Source organism: Hakea prostrata, chromosome 5 (genome assembly GCF_041222555.1).
Source record: "Hakea prostrata isolate BN-2017 chromosome 5, UWA_Hpros_2, whole genome shotgun sequence".
NCBI classification, from domain to species: Eukaryota; Viridiplantae; Streptophyta; class Magnoliopsida; order Proteales; family Proteaceae; genus Hakea; species Hakea prostrata.
Genome location: NC_142604.1, coordinates 32,474,079 through 32,498,339, shown reverse-complemented (window position 1 = coordinate 32,498,339; position 24,261 = coordinate 32,474,079). Strand labels below are relative to the sequence as shown.

General features: G+C 39.3%; 2 protein-coding genes across 2 annotated transcripts in view; both read left to right on the top strand.

The window, feature by feature from the left end:
• The first annotated feature begins 5,130 nt into the window (after window positions 1–5,130).
• Window positions 5,131–8,541, top strand: LOC149015834 (uncharacterized). The gene is made up of 2 exons (XM_089156607.1): window positions 5,131–5,338; window positions 6,077–8,541. Exons 1-2 carry the CDS (start codon window positions 5,131–5,133, stop codon window positions 8,539–8,541), a joined length of 2,673 nt encoding a protein of 890 aa, XP_089012733.1.
• Window positions 8,542–9,912: 1,371 nt separating this feature from the next.
• Window positions 9,913–24,261, top strand: part of LOC149015833 (uncharacterized) — a 42,656-nt gene continuing 28,307 nt past the window's right edge. Inside the window, exons 1-2 of the mRNA XM_089155919.1 lie at window positions 9,913–10,129; window positions 16,208–16,425. Of these exons, the coding sequence (XP_089012045.1) occupies window positions 10,049–10,129; window positions 16,208–16,425 (299 nt within the window). The 5' untranslated portion in view covers window positions 9,913–10,048. The remainder of the gene's footprint in view (window positions 10,130–16,207; window positions 16,426–24,261) is intronic.

Here is a 24,261-nt window from a genome sequence, read left to right as displayed (position 1 = left end):
ATTACCAGTGCAAATAGATATGGGCTTAAAGTTGACCCTTGATGTAGCCCAACTGTTATCGGGAATTCCTTACTTTGTCCCCCCACTGTTCTAACACTAGTCACCGAACCATCATACATATCCTTAACTATATCTACATATTTACTTGCAACACTTCTTTTCTCTATTACTTGCCAAATTAACGCTCTAGGGACTCTATCATAAGCTTTTTCTAGGTCAATAAATACCATATGAAGGTCTTTCCTACATTTTCTATACCTTTCCATAAGTCTCCTAATTAAGTAAATAGCCTCCGTTGTAGATCTATGCCGAGAACAAATCCATAATAGTTAGGGTGAAGATATCCAAATGATTACAGTTATCCAGGGAAATGGGGCCTACATATAGGTTTCTTCTTCAAAAGTGTGGATGAAGTAAACCCAATGTGGCCACTCCCTCACTAATGTGGGGCTAACCTTGGTACGCACTATAATCCTCCTCGGTATAACAATCCTGACTCTCCGCGTAGCCATCACCCGAAGTGTAGTATGCGGGATCATAGCTCGGGTCATAGGATGTGCTATCAAGGTCTTCTGTACCTGCAGTATAATCTAACAAATTGCACAAAAGGAATGAGTTCAAAAGAACTCAGCAAGGCAAGTCGTTTCATAATACACAGTTCAGTCAACACAAGTCAAAATATGATGCATTACGATATGAGACAATGATGAAATATGATTCTAATCTTAAGTATGCTAGTCTCTAAGGTATACATGCTTTAAGCCATAGCACCATACTTCTTTGGGTCGTCAGTCACTCCCCCTCAATCATAAGACATCTTGGGTCTACCGTGGTAATTGGGTAAGGTCCTCATCAAGCCATGGTTGGGGATTTAGTCACCACTCTCTCACATCACCATTGGTATAAGTATTGGCGCATGTCGCGGCGAAGCCTAGCCCAATGCAAGTCATCTACTCGGTCGTATCATGTCGGATCCGGATGCTTTCCCTATGGCACCGACCAACTCGGTTCTGTATCCTTCACACTAGAGTCAGCGTATCCTATGGCACCGCCCAACTCGGACTACGGACTCATCAACCCTATTGGTCATCCACAAATGGTAAACGGGAAGCTCTCACGTCCTCTCACGGGTTGGTTACCGGTCTTGAGCGCCCGTGAGCCCAGGTCTATCCATTTGCAACCCTACCAACAAATGGCCCCTTTCGGGTATCCGCAGTATAGTTCAAGTCCTCTCACGGAGTGGATACCGGTCTTGAGCACCCTTCAACCATACTCTACCACGGGTCGTTCGGTCTCAATACCCTTCCGATTCGGGTCTGATACGATAAGGGAAAATATCCTAATCATACACCTAGACAATCCTATATATGTCATCCAACAACCCGGGAAAGCGTCGATGTCCACCTTCGGGGAATATCCCATACTACTCCCTCCGATGTCCAAGGACAGAAGTGTCGGAAGGACACTTCCCAATCCCAAGTCGTATGTAGTCAATCACAAACTAAATCTCATCATATTATACTAAATCAATGATTCATCATATAAACAAATACATATCATAACATGATTGATCATATATAAAATCATAAAGTAAAACTTAACATGATATTCTAAATGATATATATACATTCTATTACTGATAAGAAAACACATAACAGTCATGTATAGTAAAGGAATACTCATATGAACATAACCATTAAGTTCCCATAATGTAAGCATGTTGATATAATTAACACACTTGAGTTAACGACTGTCCTTACCTTAATCAGGTTGTAAATAGATTCAATGATTACCAAGTATGGTCCCAAAATCAGTGTTGATACCCTAGATAATCATACAAGTAATGTTAGAGAAGAAAGCAATTGAATCGGGGTTCAAACAGATCAATTCGGCTGAGTACAGGGCCTTAACAGCTCTTGGTTGACTGGCTTGGTCGATTGTCAGTCAGTCGACCAAGCAGTCGACCAAGACTTGTTATCTTCAAGACAGAAATGGAAACTTGATCCGAAACTGCCCTTCCGGTGCTCCGATCGTCATGAAATTTGGAGGGCATGTTTATAACAGTAAGAGGATACTACACACTAATTTTCATGATGATCCAACGGTTCAATCAAAAATACCCAAATCGAAATTTGAGGTTCTATATGATACTTAGCAAGAATTAAATTGGAATTGATAAAAATTGTAAAGGATGATAGGAATCAATCAAATGAGTGTTAAGAATCAAGCTAGAATCTAAATTTCATTATAGTCTAAGCTTATCATGCATCTACATATCAGATTTGAATCAAAATAGGTTAGATTGAATAGAATCAAAGTGATGGAGTGCAATTAATCTCATTTGAATCATAGCATAGCAAGAGTGGGGGAGGATTAAGGAATTGAAAGGGGGGAAACTCATGGTTAAGTGTTTGCAAGGTTGCAGCACTTCAGCCATGGTTTCAAGATCATTAATTGATAGAAAAATGAATAGATTAGTAGAGGAATAGAAGAATTCATACCTTGTGTTGATGATTAATGTATACAATAATGATTGGAGTCAAAGATCTTCCCAAACATTAAGGAATAGCCCAAGAGAGTGTCCAACCTCGAGCTCTGGAGTGCCAATGATTAGTTTAGGTCCTCATTCACAAGTTTCAAAAAGGTAGGGGCAAAATGGGAAGAGATTTAGTGAAATTTTGAATTCCATTACTCTTGGTCGACTGGCTGGTCGACTGTCAGTCAACCAAGCACTCGACCAAGCCATGACAACAACTTCATGAGTTGATTCGGGAGGCTATACAGGGTCAAATCGAGCGGGGTTTTCTCCTACAAGTCAATCAACAAGTCTAGTTTCAGAAGATACCTTCGGATTGATCACGGGGTTCCAGGAAGGGCTTCAACTGATTCAATCTTCATCGATGCGCAGATTTTTACCCAATACTGACAATGTGCTCAAGTGAGGGGCATCATTGTCAATGTCCATAGGCTCAGCATCAAGCATCGAATCATCCACTAAAAGGGCCCACAGGTCTCTTCTACCACCACTTCGGGTCTTCGGACCTGCAACAGTATAAAATCCGGGCCGGGTCGGGGTTAGGATAAGGCCGGAGTTTACACTAAGTGTGTAAAATGCATGCTTTATGCCCTAAGATTTCATACATAAATGTGCTCATCACTTCTCAATGATCTTGAACATTCAGGCTTAGTTGGGCAACAAGTCTCGGCCTCCTCTACCTCCTCGTTGGCTGCTTGAGCACATTATGCAGGATTCAACAACATTGCAACAAAGTAAACCATGTAAATATCAAACACCGACCAAAAGAAGGAGTCAAGAAAAAGAAACGTTTAGTAGGTTACTCACTGGGAAGAAATCCCCAGTGACGCAAGACATTGGAGTATTCCTCAGGCAACGGCCGTTAACGGCGAACCGGTTCTTATCTTTGGTGGGTAGCTGGAGGATGCGCCCCTTGGCTCGCTCCTCGGCTTCAGAAAGATTTGGAATGTCATTAGATCCTCTGGCTGGTCCTTGAGTCTAGAAGGTTCAGAGGGTGGTCAGACGAAAAAGAACTTCTAGTGCCACCCCTTGGTGTTGGACAGGAGTGTGCCATTCCATCCCAACCACATTGGGAGGAGGTACGTTTGGATAAATAAAACCATCCATCTTGCTTCTTTGCCATAAAAAATGGAGAAAATAGCAAGGGATGGTCGTACCCTAACCTCTCTACCTTGACAAAAAAAAAACCCCAAAAGCATATCACATTACGCTAGCTATTTGACACTAACATACCTGGGCACATTTGAAAGTGAATAACAATTTCTCTAAATGAAGTTTGGACAGGGAGTCGAAAACCACTTTTAAAAGCATCTTCATAAATAGAAAACTCTCATGGTCGGAGAGTAATTGCTCTCTCTTCACTAGTTGGGACACGAAGGACATATTCAAAAGGAATCTCATACTTTTGGCAGATAAAATCCAATCTCTCTTTTGTCATATTGAAGGGTTGGAATTCAGGACCTAATCTGGTTGGGTCATAATCTATGTGATTGGGCGATAAGTCCTTATTTTTTTTCCAACTCATATTCCTCAAGAGTCAAACTATCTTACCACCTATTTCTCTCAGCTTTAAATAAAGCCTGAGCACTCATAATGGTTTTCTTTTGATCACAAGGTGCGGTAGGTGGAAGTTGAGACTCTGGCTCAAACTCTTCCCCATCATTTCCAGGTGGGTCCCAACCAAATAAGGACATTGAATGGTCATCGGACCAATCACTAGTGCACTATTCGGTCTCTCTCATCTGCTCACTATTAGAATCACTAATAGTTGCAGAACTCAAAGGTCTTTCTTCGTTAATGTTTCTCCTAGGTTTGGAAACTACAGTTTTACTCTCTTAACCAAGACCATAATTTCCCTAAGCTATATGGAGAGGAAAGATGGGTGGTGAAGTAAGAACATCAAAAAAGAAAAACACAAACAGAAAACAAATGCAAAAACAAACTATAGTTAGTTGTATATCTTGAAAAGATAGAGGAAACAAAGCAAAAAAGATGGAGCACTTACTGATTTGATCCAAAAGGGCGCTAAAAATGATGAAGGAAGACCCCAACAAGCAATACAGAAGATTCCAGAGGACTCAAGCTCTGAGAATTCACAAAAATGCACATGATGAAATGAGGAAGATGAAGAAGGAGGAGGGTATTTAAACCTCTTTTCAAATCCTTATCCAATGGATTAGATAAAACATCCATCAATGATCAAGGTTTGACACCTTTTGAGATACCACGAGACACCCATCCAACGGTGTACATGGTTGACAGATGAACGATGAAAGATTAAGCACCTTTTCAAATTACAAAATCATGATAACACAACGAGACATCTCTGCCACATGGCTAGAACAGTGCGGATTGCAAAGGACATGTGACAGTTGACCCGAGTGGCTAACGGCTAACGGCTAACGGCTAACAATAATTGTGTCATTTCAGTATTCAAGGCGTTACACAAGCAAGAAACAATTGGGTAATCGGAATTACCCTGAATACAGAAGGTAAAGTGGCTGGCAATAGGGGATTTCAATTCCATATTATCTTGGCAAGAAAAAAGTGGAGGTAATCGGAAAGGAGGGAAACAGGTCAGAGGCTTTCAAAACATGGTGGAGGTATGTGGTTTTACTGACTTGGGAAATCAGGGTGCAGCCTTTACATGGAGCAATAATCGGTTGGGAAGAAATAATGTGAGACAACGTTTGGATCGTGCGTTGGCAACAATTGGGTGGATCCATTCCTTTCCTGAATCGGTGGTATTCGTAGATATAGCCTTAATGTCTGATCATGCTCCAATTACCTTGAATACAGAAGGTATGCCAACTACTGGACATCGACCCTTCCGATTTGAGGCAATGTGGTTGCAAAACTCAGGTTGTGCAGATGTGATTACAAAAGCTTGGAAGCAAGTAACCGATTGTAATGCCCCATCACCTCTCTTTAAAAAGTTATCTAATGTTCAAACAAGTTTAACTATCTGGAACAAAGAATGTTTTGGGAACCGACAATACCAAATTTCTATGCTTCAAAAGGAATTAACAGAGTTACAAGGACTACCTATTCAAGAACAATCTCAACAAAGAGAAAATGTGATTGCGCCAGAACTGGGCTCCTTGCTAGAAGCTGAGGAACTCTTCTGGAAACAAAAATCAAGTGTGCAGTGACTTAATGAAGGGGATCAAAATACAGCTTTCTTCTATGCCGCAACGTTGGTCCGTAGAAGAAGAAGCCGTATTCTAAAACTGAAAAACTCAGCAGGGATGTGGTGCTCACAAGAAGGTACCATTTACAACTTATTTTCTACATATTATGAGGAGCTATTTTCATTAATGGAGATCAATGATATAGCACTGGAGGAAGCTTTACATGGTTTAAATTTGAAAGTTACCCCTGTTGATAATGAAGCACTGCTAGCAATACCCGCCAAGGAGGAAGTAAGGCTGCCCTTTTTGAGATGAGATCATTGATGGCGTTCCACCATTATTTTATCAATGTTTCTGGGACTTGACTCATGAGGACTTGCATCGCTTTGTTGTAAATTTTTTTAAACAGGTTTTTTCCCAGAAGGCTTTAATGATACCTTGGTGTGTCTCATACCAAAGAAGGAAAGCCCCGAACATGTTGAAAACTTCCGACCGATCAGTTTATGCCCAGTGGCAATCAAAGTAGCTACCAAGGTATTGGCCACAAGATTGCACCAACTTCTCCCATCACTCATACCTCAGGAGCAATCAGCCTTTGTGAAGGGCAGAGAAATTTCAGACAACATATTTAAGGAACATGAGGCTTTCCATTACCTGAAGAAAAAGAAGAAAGGTAAGAAAGCTATTCTAGCTATGAAGGTGGACATGAAGTGGGCTTATGATCAGCTTGAATGGAAGTATATTGCTGCTATAATGTCAAAACTGGGATTCAATGTGAGTTTAGTGGATCTAATTATGAATGTCCTATCTTCAGTCAGATATTCATTTATAATTGATGGAGCAGAGAGATTTTCCATAGTGCCAGAAAGAGGTATAAGGCAGGGAGATCCGCTATCACCGGCTTTATTTGTGATCTGTGCGCAAGGTTTGTCTCACTTAATTGCAAAAAGGGAGAGGGAAGGAACAATTCAAGGAATCAGTATCAAAGGAAGAACTCAACCTCTTACCAGTCTCATGTTTGCAGATGATATCCTACTTTTCTCTGCAGTTCGCCTTCAAAGTATATATGGGTTCAAGGATAGTATGGCAGGATATTGCAAAGTATCCGGCCAAGCAATAAATGAAAGAAAGTCAACAATCAGTTTTAGCCCTAATACAATTCCAAGAATCAGAAGGTGGTTTTCAAAGATTATGAAAGTCAAATGTAGTGATGGTCCAACTCAATATTTGGGACTGCCAACGGATTTTGGGGTGTCTAAGGTTGATATCTTCCACTCAATCAGTGAAAAACTAGTAACCAAATGTGAGGGGTGGGCGAGTAGGTTGTTGAACCATGCCCGTAGAGAGGTGATGCTGAAATCAGTGGCTTTACAGAATTCAAACTACATTGCTGCTCACTTCAAAATACCAAAAACAATCCATCAACAAGTAAGATCAAAGGCTGCTAAGTTTTTTTGGGGAGGAAAGGACGGGAAAGCACCCATTCATTGGCTATCCTGGAAGCGGTTGGTGAAGCACAAGAGTAAAGGTGGACTAGACATTAAGGAACCACTATTACATAACAAAGCAATGTTATGTAAAGTGGCTTGGAAGTTATACTCAAATCCAGAGGCTGATTGGGCAAGATTTTTAAAACAAATCTACTATCCAAAGAGTACATTCCTTGAAGCAAAGAAGGGGGCTAATCCATCTTGGGCTTGGAGAAGTATATTGGAAGGTAGAGAGGTGCTGAAAAAAGGGCTGATATGGAAGATAGGAGATGGCAAGACAATCAAAGTATGGGAAGATCCATGGATTTTTGGGATTCATAACTTCAAGGTTTCCTTCAAAAGAGAACAGCAGTGTCCTCTATATTGGGTGACGGATATCATTGATGGAGAATCAAGAGAACAGAAAGAGGGGCTAATTCGACAATGGTTCTCTCCCACCGAGGCAGCAACGATTTTGAAGATGAAACTATCCCTTTTCCCCACAACAGATTCCTTAATCTGGGGAGGCAGCAATGATGGGAAATTCTCTGTTAAGGCGGCTTATAGATTACAAGAACAAGAGTTAGAGTTAGAAGGAGCAACAACACCTTCCTCGTCTACTCTTAAAAAATGGGAAAACCTTGATGAATCTATTTGGAAAGAAATATGGACCTGTGATACTCTACCAAAGGTGAAAAACTTTATGTGGAGAGTAGCAAATGAAGGACTAGCCACAGCCCAAGGTCTCCAAGAAAGAGGTATGCAGCTAGATACTTTATGTGGGGCATGTGGAGAGGGAGAAGAATCAATTGAACATGTTTTATTCCACTATCACTTAGCTAGACAAGTATGGTATGCTTGCCCTCTAACATGGCGTATTGAGGAGGAAGGAGGATCATCCATGGAGCAATGGATCAAAACATGGAAGATTTTTGACGTAATGGGTAAGAAGGAGGCTGTGCAACTAAAAAGTCTTAGTGCTTTCATGGTGTGGCATGTATGGAAGGCAAGAAATGCAAGGGTGGCTGGAAATCAATCATGGTTAGCAGAGCAAGTTATTCAACAAGCATTAACTGCCCATGGAGAATTCTGGACTCATAAGAACAAAACCATTTTCAGCAGAGATGATGGTACTGCTACAGCTGCAACTGAATTTCAAAGGTTTCCTATGCATCCATTCTCTATAGTGCTCAATATGGATGCTTATTGGAGACTGAAAGAAGGAGCAAGTGGTCTGGGAATCCTAATTAGAAGAAATGATGGGCAGCCATGTCTAGCAGTCTCCTCTCCTCAGAAATTTGGGTCCCCTTTAGAAGGTGAAGCTTTAACTATGCGGGCTGGACTATTAGAAGCATTGGGAGATGTCATGCATATGTGGAAGTTCACTCGGATTGCAAGGAACTAATCAAGTTCGTTGTGAATGGGTCTACTCCCCCTCCATATATTCTCCCTGTTGTCCAAGATATACAGTATATAGGTTCCAAATTTTTGCAATTCAGTGCAAGGCACATTACTAGGAAATCCAACGTAATTGCGGATCTCCTATCAAGGAAGGCATTTAACCTTACAAACCAGGTTGAATGGCCTATTTCCAGTCAGTGGTTATTAGAGCTTTGCTCGGCCACTCTTCAGGTTTCTGAATAAAGTACTAATTACCAAAAAAAAAAAAAAGGCGTTACACAAGCACGGTATCAACAATTCAAAAGTAACTGGCCACCTGCACATTGATCGGGAACAGTAATATCCCTTGGATCGAGCTCAAATCCATCGACGCCAAGCGACTAGGGGGCCTATGTGAATGATTGGGTTATCCACCCGGACCGACCATGGTTCAACCTAGTGAATTGGGCGGGTTCGAATGATAACGGTTCGGCCATAGAGAAAGAGTAAGCACCTAGCACCCAAGATGAGCAGTGTCTCATCCACAATCAACTTCTAAAAGCCGTTAGACTAAGATTCCTAGTTGATCAAAAGAATTCTACTTTGTAGAGTCCATATCGAACTCTTCAGCAAAAACTCTAGTCAGACTCTACAATCATCATACAGGTAAACAACCTAAAATCCATATAAAGGGGACAGAGGGCTAGGAGAAGGTAAGTGAGTTATGAGACTATCTTCCGTAGCATTGAGGTTTGTCTTTTCTTCTCCAAATCAACTTCTTGCTAACTTGACTGTCAGAGGCATTACTCTACCAACACGGCCGAGCACGTTTATGCAGGTTTGCTTGTTCGTGTGACCGAACAGGATATTTGTAGCAACACTCTTCATTATAAATTGTGTGTTTGAGTTGGCCATTCTCAAATTATTAGTTTTCATCATGTTGGGTGTTGTTATTTACCTTTTTAAAGTAATTTATAATTGCCTATTGTAACACTTGAGAAATGGAGCCTTTTATCTGAAGTGAATTGATGTCTGATTATGCTTGATCTCAATGAAAATTATAGACAAGGCTAGAAACATGACCAATCAGGGACAAAGATGGGACCAATCAGGGATAGAGATAGGGTTAGGGCTAGTGCCAACTAGCCCCAACCTGGTCCAATCGGGCCAGGGAATGAGTTTGGCCTGGCTGTCGGGTTTAGATTCAGGGACAATAATCTTTGCCCTGACTAGAGTCATATTGTAGGAATGAGCTTAGTTAAGAATATATGACATTGGTATTGGGATTGCAAAAGCCCGGCCTAGCCCAGCATTGTTGCCGCTCTGGTTGTAACTCGTAACCCAAGCCCTCGGAGGCAGTGGCAGAAATTAGTGCTTCACCAATGATGTGGCAATTTTTTTCCACGTGACATTCCTCCATTGGTTACATACGTCATAGTGGCCATCAATCCGTTTCCAGTATTCGACTCGTAGACACTCCCCCATTTTTGTCACCGCTGCGAGAATCAGAGCTCGATCCTGAGCGAACTCTCATGGCGGAAGAAAATGATGCTCACCTCCCAAAGCCTGCAGTCATACCAGACTCATCTGACGGAAAGATAAAGCAACCTCAGGTAGGTTAATTTCAGTTTTGGATGTTCTGGATCTAAATTTTATGAATCTCAAGTGAATTCTGTTCATCCTCTTCAAACTCCCTAAATTTTGTCCTGAATGGATCTCGATCTAGGGTTTCAAGCCGTTCTCGTTCAATTCTGAAAGTTTATTCGATTCTGTTTTTTAACTATGTTGCAAAACCAATGCAAGAAAATAAAATTACAAGAAAACTCAAGCTGAGATTCTATACGTAGTTTTCTTTTGGTCTTTTGCCACTTTATGAGAACCCTAGGGTTATTAAATTTTAATGCTGTCATGGGAACTTTTGAGTTTTAATGTAAATCTACCGCTGCTTTTGATATTGGTGACTTGTGATTCTGAAGGTGAATTCTGTCATGGTTTTTTAATATAGCACCCCTACCCCCGTCACCCCCGGGGGGGCAATATATTCTGACGATCGATTTTAAGGAGCAAGAATATGAACCCAGAGCTTGGGACTACCGAAGCATGGAAGGTTTTGATACTCCTTCCAGTTGTGAATTAATAAATTCTGTAACTTATTGAAGCTGCTGATGGAACTTCGAATTGGGACATTCATGTGTTGTTATGTTCTGGGAAAAAGGACTGCAGCATAAGCGAGAACGATTTGGGGTAAAACCATAGGTACTTTTAGATTCGAGCTCCATTATATGGTTTTACATACCCAGATTTGTAGGTTTTTGTAGCTGCGTGAGTTAAAAGATTACCTTAAAGATTACCTTTGAACTCGCATTTTTGCTAGCCAGTAATTTTGATGACATGATGATTCTATGAATAGCTATTGAAAGGGGGGAAAATGTGTTCTCTTCTTCAAGATGACGAAGTAGTCATGCTGATCTTCCACATGTAGATGCCTTTTATGGAAGCATTGTCCTTAGAGGCTAAATTTTGGAGGTTGATCATCTAGTTGATTGTACTATCTTTTGGCAGTCTATGTGGATGGGGCAACCAAAGCTATGGGGATTCTTGGCATCCATGCAGACTTGAAGAGTTCCTCATAATGGGCTGAATTCATGAAAAAAAAGAGAAGGCCGTAGAGGTTTTAAAACCTTGAAAAAGGGAAAGGAATTTGAATTTATTGTTCTCTCACCTCTACAGGGCATAGTGAGGCAGGTCAAACACTGAATTGGCCTATTTCCCTTTGTAATCAATGGAGGATTGATCGATATGAGAGTTGAGCCTTTGTTTAGTATGTTTTTGTGGTCATGGGCTTATTTTATGGGCCTAAAAGTTTAACATCTGAACCATGCACAAAAATATGTTAGTTTACAACAATAACAAGCCTTGTCCCAACTAAATGGGGTTCGCTACATAGATTCTTGCCTTCTAATCAGCTTTGTTTGAGGCCATACTAGAAACAAGGCCTAAGCTATGTAGAGCTTTTCTCACCACTTCTTTTGGGGTTATCTTAGGTTTGCCCCTAGCTTTTCTAATTCCTTCAATTTGGATTAAACTGCTTCTTTGTATAGGTGCATTTACAGGACTTCGTTAAACATGGACGTGCCACCTCGAACGACTTTCTTGTAATTATTCATTTATTAGAGCTACTTCTGGAGCAACTCTAATAGGATCATTCCTTATCGTATCCTTCTTAAGTTTGCCACTCATTTGTCTTATCATCCCCATTTCTATTATGTTGAGTTTATTTATATGATGCTTCTTAACTACTGACACACTACACCATACACCATAGCTGGTTGTATGATGGTACTATATAATTTTCCTTTGAGCTCTAAAGGATTAAGTTGATTACGCAAGACGATGGATGCACCTCCCCACTTTATTACGTTTAATTGGTTTGATTTTGTAAATTCTGCACAACTTACATTATAGGGGTAGAATAGTCTTTTTCTTATGTTTTATTTTAGTTTAGGAATCTAAATCAGTTAGCTTCTATTTTCATAGTTTAGGTCAGTTTCTAAATCCTAAATTCACTAGGACTTCTTATGTAACGCTTCACATACAAGGCATGGCATGTGACAGATTACAGAATTCAGAATGTGGTCTGTGAAGAGAATATTCCTGTCTAAGAGAAAGGTGTTAGTAGAGCTTCTCATCAGTGGTAAGGGATCTCCATGTGATCGAGTAAGCAACCTAGGATTTTTATTTGAAAAGTTCTCCTTCAGCAGTGCTTGTAGGATACCTTCACCATTCCACTCAGCCAATTACTAGACTCCCATTACAAGTAACAAGTCAGCACTTCTTTCCATTCTTCTGCCCATATCATCTTTCCTCTTTTATTTTCTTGAATTTTTGGACTTTTCAAGAGACCCAATATTCACGGTTAGATCTATGCCAATCTATCTTTAAATTTGTCTCAAACTTTAGGTACATCATCTCCTCAAACCTAGTGTCTTTATATCCTAATCTGATCTCATTTTGACTGCCCGATTTCAAGATATAAAATTTTCTTGATTTTTCATACTCCTTAAAACCCCCAAAATAAGTACCCTTATATCTTCTAATTTAGCCATCCAAGTCCAACTAGGCTTTTTTTTTTTTTTTTTTTTTTTTGGGGGGGGGGGGGTCATATTCCTATACCATTACTTACATTCCCTCCAAGTTTCACCCCATTCCCATAACTTTTCATCCCATATCTCAAGAACATGCACCATCCCACTAGATATTATGCCATTTTAAATTTCTCCAAAACTGACGCCCCAGTTTATCCTTGATATTCCCACCAGGGAAATATAGCCACTAGTTTAAATTCAATTGATGTCATACCCTTAATCCATGCATATCCCATAACCTAAAATTTCAAGAAGCCCTTTCTTGGTCCTGTTTGAGTTGGTTTTCATAGAAAAGATCTTGGAAGAACTGGCCCTCATTCACTTGAGGCTGCATCATGTAAAGGCATGGATACTGGTCAGTTTTTTGGCTACCTCTGTTTCAAGCGAAATAGTTCTTACTTTATAATCTGCCTTTTACTTTTTCACCATTTGGATTTTATTTTGGTTGTAGACCAATTAGCACACATGAACATGATTAAGGGAAAGAATCCAGCTATATGATGAGGGTGGAGTTCTCCATGATTGTGAGGGCTGCTGCTGATCAAGATACCATCAATGTGGTCGGGAAAAGTACATTTTGAACCGGGACTTGGAGTTTGGTTGATTGAGGTAATGCCCTAGAGGTCCACTCCAGGATCCTTTTCCTGAGAATCAGCAGTCTTGTAGGGTTTGTATCACCCTACAGTTGAAGGTATTTGGCTGATTTATGGGTGCTGAGGTTGGACAAGGGTCAGGGTTAGGTTCGGCCAGGCTTAGGGGTCTAGGGTTTGAAGAATTAAGTTTGAAAACCTTGCTGTTTCATTAATTTCAAAACTGAATAGTTGAGTTAGGGTTTGGACTTTGGAGATTCTAGGGTTTTATGACAGTTAGGGTTTGGATTAAGCTGGGTTTAAGGTTGAGTGTTATTTGGGTGCTAGGGAAGCTACCTAAAAGGATTCAGGGTTTAATTTATGGACTAGGGAGGTTTAGGGTTTTGAAAATTCTACGGTTAGGGTTTCCTAATAAGAAATCAAGTTGCAGAAATTCTATGGTTTAGATTAGGATAGGGATGGGGGTTGGGGGTTGGGATCGAGGGTGAATAAGGGGGATAGGGAGGATGATCCTAAAAAATAGGGGGGGGGGTGAATTGGTGCTGGGGTTTAGAAGATATATGTGATCTAGGCTTCAAGGGGTTGGGAATTCTGGTGTATGTTTTCTAAACTGCCGCACGTTAAAATGTTGAAGAAGAAGAAGACAAAGTAAGAAAGAGGGGCTGGAAGGTTGTATTAGAGTAGGGGAAGGGAGGGGTTAAGGGATTAGGGGATGGGGAAAGTCCTAGGGTTGCTGCTGCAGGGTTGGAAATGGTGAGGAATGGAGGCTTGCGATGGGAAAGGGGCTGGAGTTTCAGAACCTGTAGGTTGTTGTGTTTTTTTTTTTTGGGGGGGGGGGGGGTTAGGGGAATTTTGCAGATGAGAGGGGAAAACTCAGAATGTGATGGGGGGCATGCATGCACTTGGAGATTGGAATGGGAGGCTGGAATTCTGAAATTTCTCCAAACCTCTTCTTCTAAAGCTGCTGCAGGCCCCCTATGGGGAAACCGCAACTTCTCTGGTTGCCTTCAACTCTCAAGCGATTTTATTAATCATCAAACTTACTGATTACAATCTCAGGAGGCTTATTCATAGCCTTCTGAGGAAATCTTACTTGGACTCTATCTAGCAAGACAATTCAAACTAAAACTCCTAATTGACTAAACTTTGACCCACACAAAGAACCTTCATATCTCACTCTAGAGAAATCCAATTTGAACTCTAAGAGCAGATATGGAATCCTTGCAAGGAGTACTCCTTCCCAACTAGGAATCCTATTCTAACCAAGACTTTTTTAATAATTTGACAAATAGGGACTCAAATTTAACACCAAAAGTAGATCTATGGTCCCGCTAACATACTGGACCCCTCTAAATCCTAGTTTGGGCCAACTGAAAAGTGTAAAATTACAAAAATACCCCTGCTGATACTAGGGGCTGTGGGGTTTGGGGAAACAACCCTAGGCCCTATTTTGGGGCCCTGTAGCACACCCTTCTGTTCAAGTCAAGGACCTTTTTTCTCGTGCCCATGCAATTTAAAAGTACAATGCCTTGCAGTTAAGTTATACCCGAACTCCTACATCACCTGCAGTCCCCCCCCTCTCTTTCCTTCTTTTATTTTTATCTTCTTTCCTCTTTCTGCTCATCCATCTTAGTCTCAGTTGAGGAGCACTTATGTTGGCTGTGTGTTTTAGTCATCATGAAAATTCAAGCCTGTATCACATTTCTGGTTTTCTGTCCTAGAGAGGGAAAAGCTCTAGTTAGGGATTTGCATTCACCTATTATATCACTATTTCTCATTTGCATAATAGTGACCAAGGTATTATATTTGCTGGGATATTCTTTGCATTAACACTATCACACTGTACTGAAAATCCACTTTCTCCACTTGTTAGTTCGCAGGAAAGTCCCATGCAACATGGTTATGTTTCATGAGGGCCTCTTTTGTATTGAACTGCAGCCTCAAAATCATCTGAGGAAACCCCTTTCTTATCATTTAATTCAGATTACTCAAAAGCTGCTTGGCCTAACTAAGGGTCCCTTTTTTTATACCAATTTTGTGGCCTAAAATGAACAAATGTCAGTCAGTGTGTTCAACATTTCTGTGTTATTCACCAGAATTATGACCTTCAGGTATGGCTAAGCTATACTTGTCATGGATTGCATACAAAGTACCACACTTAGGAAATCTTATGACATCATTCGAGGTGCGAACATGTGTATGCACTATGCAGCCTATGGAGGTCTGGTGAGGAGCATCACCATTCTTGAGTTCTGAGGACTATTTATATTCATATATTTTTTAATGCTGCCAGGTTAAGTCAATGAAGCAGAGTTCCTCTTAAGTATTTATGCGCTACTGTTTTAGTGCCTGCTTCTATGTATAAAGGCCAGTTTTATATATTATTCCCATATGAAAGCACTCTTGATCAATCAATCTATGTGTGACAGCATGAAAAGAGTGGTTGGGGGTATATGTGCATAAGGTACTTTTACAGCCTAGACTGTTGTTTCGTTGTGCATACAACACAATTTTTTGTTGATAGAGAAATCCTCTTGCATCTATCTTTGCATATATCAAAATGTCTGTGTTATTTATGTTTTTAATTTTTTTTTTGAATCAGAATGAGCAGTCTGTTAGGGTATTTTTTATTTAAGAGAACCCTGCTGTAAGATATTGCAGTCTCTAGAATGGGCATGCAGCTATGTGCTTTTTGTGTACATTACAAGTTCAATTAGGACTTATATTATTTCTATACATTCATACATTGCTATCTTCTGCCTTCTTATTTGGATATCTATTGGTAGAAAGTGTGCAAGTAAATGTAGCCTTTTTTTCTTCTCTCCAATACCTCGATTAGGAAGCATTGTGTCCTTTTAAGGTTGAATTTAATGATGCTTCTCATTTCCTTTTTAACAGGATGATATTGTTACTTTCTCCCTTTATCTTTATTGTCCTGGTTTATCTTTTATTTCAGGTTCCAGGGTTTCCTAAATTCATGACCGGCCCCAGTGGTGACATTCAGTTGTATCCTATCATGTACCCTGCTTTTGTTCCAGGATTAAACCCTCTGCAGAACCAGGAACAGAATAACCTTGGTGCTGGCATCTATGCAGTTCCTGTTCTTCAGAACATGGGTCCTATGGCTGGACTTTCTACAAACACCCTTATTCCTCTTACCTACAGTATTCCAACGTAAGTGTGACTTTCTGATTTGGCAATGATGTACTGTTTAGCCTTCGGTAATGATTGTCTTTCTGGATCTGAATTCCTTGTGCAAATCATCTGATGTATTGAACTTAGATGGCATTTGCAACAGATGTCTTACCTTTTCTTTCCACTCAGATTCAGTGGCTTGTTTGAATAATCAAAGCTATAAGGAGTTTTTGCTTGAATACATTTTTGAACTTCGAAATTCATTTGCAAAAATCTTGATTTTGAAGTCTTCCATAATAATACACCATTATTTAGCATTTCAGACATTTATCTTAGTCAAAGGGTTTAAAGCACATACTGTTTCAATTTTTCAACGTTCCTTCTTCCTTTAACTTGCACATACTGTTTTGATTTTTCTGAGTGCTTTCTTGTGATTTGTATTTAGTGCAAAATGACCAAGCTTCTATGGTTTAGTTGAAGGATACTGCATTAAATATGGGAGGTTTTTGTTTCTGTCCAAGAAAATGCAATAGATTGTTGATTTGTTCTTGCCAACTTTTGATCATCCTAAGGTGGATAAGGTACAAGTGACATCTATAATTTCTTGTTATCCTCTTTTTTTGTTTGTCTTAAATCACTAACATATTTTAGCGTATCCCTCTGTAATCCTGATACTTATACTGCTGATACTCTTTGAGTCATAGTTGTCAACACTCAACCGAACTAGGTGACACAACACCCTAGGCCTTGATGGGACACATAAGCGACCAATCACCCTATGCATGCAATATATGACTGGGTAATAATAATTCGGGTGAAAAGGATATGCATAACTTAGGCCTGTTATCTACCATGGCCTCAAATACAGCTGATTGGAGGGCGTGGATCCACGTAGCCGAGCCCATTTAGTTGCAACAAGGCTATTTGTTGGTGTTCTTGACTAAGTACCCCCCCTCTGATTTTCACATTTCAACCACTACCTCCCAGATTTTTGTCAATGACATTTACCTATTCTTTTACTGGCAAACCTTGACAGTAACCTCCTTTCCATTAGTTTTCCCTCTTAAGGTGGTACCATGATGCAGTGCACAATGTGCAAAAGGGTCTCTTGTCTTCGAAATACTAAATTTTGGCCCCTGGTTGGGTTCTATGTACGTCAAGCTTCTTATTTTTGGGTATATTGTTGTAATGGACTTTGTGAGCCCATAAAGTGGGGGCAGTGCCACTACGCAGAATTAGTAACTAATTCGGTGTTTGAGTCAATATTATAGTTAAGAGTAGGATACTTAATAACTAGATATCATTCTGTTTTGAGTTTGTTTGTTTTATTGAGTTTTTTAGAGTAAATAAGAGTCCTTATATGACTCAAATTAGGAATTTTAGGTCTCTCTCTCTCTCTCTCTCTCTCTCTCTCTATATATATATATATATATATATATATACTCTCTCTCTCTCTCTCTCTCTCTCTATATATATATATCATTCTGTTTTGAGTTTATTTGTTTTATTGAGTCTTTTAGAGTAAATAAGAGTCCTTATATGACTCAAATTAGGAATTTTAGGTTTCTCTCTCTCTCTCTCTCTCTATATATATATATATAGAGTAGGATACTTAATAACTATATATCATTCTGTTTTGAGTTTATTTGTTTTATTGAGTCTTTTAGAGTAAATAAGAGGTCCTTATATGACTCAAATTAGGAATTTTAGGTCTCTCTCTCTACATATATATATATATGTACACACACAGAGGGATAAAATGAGGATCTTTTGTGGTGTGACAAGATGGAGAAACATTGTTGATACAAGTATTGATGGGGAAGGTGTTTCCTACTTTTAAAGACAAGTGCAAGAAGATAAGAAAAGAAGTCCTCCAAAGAGCCTTCTCTTCACAATAGAGAACACTTCTATTTATAAGCAATGATGGGCATTAAAGGATTTGAAATTCATAATTTGAAATTCGGAATAGTGCATTTTGAAGATTCCAAACATCTGTCTCTATAGATGAATATGAGGCTGTCGGGCATTGTAGCTGATTGCAAACGTATTGATGTGATATTGTTGTGACAATGGTTATCATTGATGAATAGTAACCTATCGGGTACTATGGTCGAAAGTAGTATTGTTTTCTGCTGTTTGATTGGAAGATCGAATCTCGACCCTTGATTTGCATTGGTGAGAGAATCTTTGCTTTGATTGATGATGAACCATTCCAAGGCATTCCATGTGTTAAAGACACTGTTTTCCTTTTTGGTTAGGTTGAGAATGTTTGACCTAATTTGGCTGAGCTGGGTTTTTGCTGAAATGGTTTAATCTAATTTGATTAAACCGGATATTGGCTGGACTAGTCTTAAACCGGAATGATGAACGGGTTGTCCTTTTACTGATAGGATTCATTAGACTATTTGTTGCCAGAATAGTAACAGTAATCTATGTCTTAACCTGAGTAATAGGGTGCCAATATTGCCGTCACGGCTTATGGGCCATTCTTTGGTGTTGTCATGGCTAACAATTTCCCATCTTCAAGTCCTTGGGACTTGATGTAATATTTGTAGGTGATTATTGGCAGCAGACTTTTGCCTTTCCCAATGGCATTGGCTGTATTTTTGGGATGTCTACTGCTACGTCCTCGGCCGCGTTTGCTAGTAATAGGAACAAAGGGGGTGGATGCCACAAATTCAGCGAGAATGTCCTCATTGTCGTCCTCTTCATCTAGTGGATCTTGTGCATGTTGTCCAATATGACAATGATACATCATGGAGTCAATGATGGATTGTTCATAATCTTCATCGTCATCCTCATCCTTTTCATCAAGGGCCGCGATTTGAGCTTTAAGCAAAACTTGTTTAGCCAAACAATTTGGCTTTCTTGCTATTGGTGGATGAAGCTTGAGATATTGTTAGTTTGGTTCAAGCCTTGTTAAAGATTTGATAAAGGAAGGAATGTTGCATTTGGAAATGTCGCAATTATCCCACCATTAATGATAGGCTCGTGCTAGACATGTGATTGTCTATTCATTATCTGGGGCATTCTTATTAAAGGCACTTGTTTGTTCACCAAAGATAAAATCGCAGTATATGATCCATACTAGATTGCAATAGACAAAGAACCAGAGCAGGTCTAGACATGTAGGGATAGATGTGGTGTGTTGGCAAAAAACAATGAATGCTTTTGCAATGTTTGTTGGTAATATTGCTTCAAGGGGTACCATTGTAGCCCACCAGATGGTGAACCAGTAGGGAAATTGTGCATTTTTGGGGAAATGGTGGCTGAAACAGAAAAACCAAGAATATCGATCCTGCTTATTCTGGAAGAAGAATGCATGTTGCCATGCATCGATGTAATCCAGATAATTGTATTGTTTGGGCCTTTGGGGATGTATTTGTCATTGGAGAAAGTCCTGCAATGAAGTGGGAGTGTTTTCCAATTTTCAGGGGTCAAGACTTTGAGGATAATGATGGTGGTATGGGTTACTAGAGAGGGATCATCTCTAGCCATTGTTTGTTTCCAGATGACCGAACCAGTGTCAACCAGAATGTATTCATAGAATTCTTGAGTTTTTTGCGGATTGATGGAATAATAATTCCATCCTACCCAAAGTAACTTGCGGGCTATAGTGAGTGGGTCTTCATGGGCCCATAATGGTTCAATAGTGATTAATGATTGGAGAAGTGGTTTGGTGATGTATTGGCTTCTGCCGGAAGATTGGCTGCACTTGGCCTGGGACCGAGTGGTTACTCTGGATTGTATTGTTTCAGGGACCATGGAGGTGGTACTTGTGGGTTTGGATACTACAATGTGGGAGTATGGTTTGTTGGAGGCGACAATGGCTTGGGTATTTTTTTTGGCTGTAGATGTAGCTCGAGTAGTCTGGGTGCCATAGGAAGCCTTGGTTTTGATGATGATACTGGAAGAGGGCGCTTTGGGTGGTACCATGGTGGATTGTTGGGATATGGATTCTTGGAAAGATGGATGGATAAAAGAGTTAGGGATGCAATGATGCATGCTTTTTTAAAAATTCAGCTAAAAATGTGACGTTGTAAGATGCAATGATGTGTGCCTGTTGACACATTTGGTTAAAACATGTGACACAATATTACAATCAAGTAATGATGGAAATGATTTTGAATTTGGTGGATTGTTGAAAAAGCAATTTCTTTTAGGTGGTTAATGGGTTGTGCTTGGGATTTTTCTATAAATTCGAGGCAAATTTCTTTGCTGTGGGTATTGGTGGTTAATCTTGTATCAGTTACTGTAAAAGGTTTAATCATCTCAAGAAACGGTTGCCCTAGGATGATATTGGTGATGATATCTTTGACAAGAATTAAAACTTGTTGGAGGCGTATTTGATTGTTGTAAATGCAAACATTTGACAACTTGTAATTGACACTTAGACTTTGGCTATTGGCACCAAAAAGTTTGTGGGTAGTTTTTTTCATAATATTGGGTAGGGATTAGTCCTTCTTTGATGTAGTTAGAGGCTGCACCAGTGTCGACAAGGGCAAGTGTAGAAAGTGTAAATGATTCATTGATTACGAGATGAGCTTGAACTTGCCATTGTTGGAAATGGATGCTATTGATTAATTGGGTGAAGTCCTGGTTAGGGACAAAAGGATTGGTAACTTATTCAGTATTGTTGGTATTTGTGTGGGTGGAAATTTTGGGGAGTTACCTTTGGAGAAGGTTTAACTTCCGTTTTATTTGTGTAACCTCCTTTTTGAGATCACTGGTCATTGTTTCTAATGTTTGAATTTTTAAGTCATGGTTTGAGAGTGGTGGTGTAGATGTTGTCAGATTAAACCAATTGTAAATATTATTAAGGTTGTAATTGGATTGTTAATAGGTTAGGAATTAAAGATTTTTTTAACTTGTTCAAAGATATTGTTTCTTTAATTCTGGATCTGGTATCAGTGCCATGAAGGCTTGGTGTATCATTTCAATAATACCGGTGTAACCCAAGCCTCACCAGTGTAAGTCCGGTTACCCTCTCTGATGTTCTGTTTACCCCTCATGTGCAACCTTATCATTTCTTGTACCTATCATTACATCAATGCATGAAATGGACGGTTCTGCCGCCTTCCTTTCATTTTTTCTTGCATTTTCATATGGTCGGCTTGTTGCCTATGTTTAATTCTTTTGTTTTCATTTTTTTTTAATTCTTTTATGCATATGTTTTCCTCCAATTTTTTTGTTAATTCTTTTTTGTTTTAGTATATTGTTGGTTGGCTTCACCGCCTATTTACTTACTATTTTTGATCATAAGCTTTTGAAAAATATACTTTTGTTTTCTTTCTTTTGATTTTCTTCCTTATAGTTTGGCTATGGTATTTGAGGAGTAAAACAGACCATTATGGTATGATTCCTAGAGGTGAGGTAGAAGGTGAATGTAAGTCCTTTGTTGTGCTAGGTCTTAGTGGCGGGTGACAAATTTCTCTAAGTGGACTACTTTCTTTTAGGAGGAGGAGAGAGAGTTAGTAAAATAATGAATGTGTTTTCCTGAAGCATGCCTTCAAAAACAATGAGTCAGGAGGAGACCAATACAACTACCGGAATTAAACAATGACTTTGACCAATCTTTGGCAGAATGGAGCATGCCCAAAGTCCCCAAGCAGGAAATTTACCAACAATCCATCTTTGGTTTTAGAGAGACCATTTGAACTGTTGAGGAAACAATACATGTGTCCTTTGAATTGGAAAAAATTCCTCTTCTCCACAAACAAACAATACACAACCTTAAACACCAATACAATTACATCCATTTTGGGCGTGTCCAAATTGCAATTAAACCTCTCCACCGAGAAGGATTGAACACTTATCTTGTTTTGGCCCTTGGAGACCAAAGGTTTACCCAATTCCATAATTCCCTTTTAGAAGTGGTCGAGACAAGTCTTTGTCATGGACCAATCTTCTTTAATCATTTCCCAAATTTTACAATATCCCTTGATGACAAAAATATCTTAGATTATTTAGTCGTTAAACTCAAGACCAATGGTTATGACATGAAGCCCGGATCCATACCAATATCCTTAGTTTGCAAAATTCAATACAAGTTTATGAAATTTGTAGCCCCCAAGGCCCTAAAAAAATCCACCAAAGGACGAATAAAAGTTCTTTAAAGGCATTGATTGCCAATCAAGAACAATACAACCCAAATACGTTCGTTGGGAAGAAGTCAATTTTCCCGAACAATGGACCTTTTAGGCTATGCAGCCTTAGGTTAGACCTACCTCTACCATTGCATCAATAACCCAGGACCAATCTGGATTGGTAACAATGACCTTCGACCGGAGGAACCCTTTATGTAGACTACGAGGTGAATCCTCAAAGTCGATTAAATACCAACCATCCAGAGCTTCATGCTCAAACATTCTCTTTAACACTAGTCTATTGTCAGAATCAACAATCAAGCTTAGCAAATTAGTTGCCAATAATCAAATAGCCCATGGTGTTTTACACCAAAGACGAACAATCTGAACAATATGAGGAAAGCTAGGTAGATCCTAAGTCACCAACCCCATCAGCTATGAAAGTTCCCCTAAGGAACTCATCATTGACGATGATTATGTCTGATTGACCTTTTTCGATCAATAAAGTGCTGCTTCGGCAAAACTTTAACAGTCCAACCAATATCCTTAGGAAAGATTGGTTTAACAATAAATTAATCTTCTTGAACAAATCCCTTTGTGATGCTTGGTATCATGATATGGAAAAATACAAGATTAATATGAGATTTTTTATCTGGTTTGCCTCTTATGCTGAGGAACATCAGATAGATTATCTTTGGAACAATGGAACCATAAATCAAACAATAAATTCTTTCAAAAAATGGCTTGTCAATCGGATCAAAGACTTTACCAAAAAAAAAAAAAAATCGGATCAAAGAAACAATAACCTTTGTCCATCCTCTAATGGACCAAATCAAATTAACTATAGATGGTGAAGATGTTTTAGTTGCCCCTTTTAAAAACAGAGAAGGTCTTAAAGGTGGAAGTCTTAAAACTGTTGAACAATTAAACTTTGTCATTTTAAATCTCCAAATAATATGTGAACAATTAACTAGAGTTGAAAACCTAGTCCAATAAATACCCAAACAAACTCCCAAACCAGTTTTTGACCCCAAACAATCTTTAAACACTCCAGTGTTTAAACCCTACCAAATCCTCAAGATCAATTCGAAACAATTAAGCAAATTTGAAATGCTTGACGAAATTGAATCTCAGTTAAGCAAACTAATCATTCCTAATACTCTTGCAAAATCTGTAGAAGCATTTACTTCCAATACCACTCACTGAATTGAAACGATTTAGGATGAGTTTGATTTCGAATCTGACTCAGGTAAGTCCATAGCTGAGTTAGTTCGTGATATTAATCTCCATAACAATAATACCCATAAATTAGCTCATTTTTACCACCAACACACTTTTCCTAACCTCCTTATTGAACAGCAAGGTAGGACCCAGGCCCAATACCAATCAGTAATCATCTATGAATGGAATAGTGATGGGTAAACGGATTATCAAATTAACAATAAACTCCAAGAAATGACCAGGGTAGCTAATGCTTATCGGCTCCGTGAAACCAATGACCAATCAGTAGCCATGCTTCTTGTAGCAGGATTTACTGGTCAACTAAAAGGCTGGTGGGGCCACATCCTCTTCCAACCCAACAACACTTAGGGATACTAAATGTTATCCAAACCAATGCCAACACTGGTGAACTAATACTTGAAAATAATCAACTAATTCCGAATGCTGTAAACACTTTGATTTACACCATCACCATAGACTTTATTAGAGATCCATCTCGATTAAAAGATAGATCTTTGAACAATTATCAAATTTGAAATGCAAGGGTCTTCACCAATTCAAATGGTAC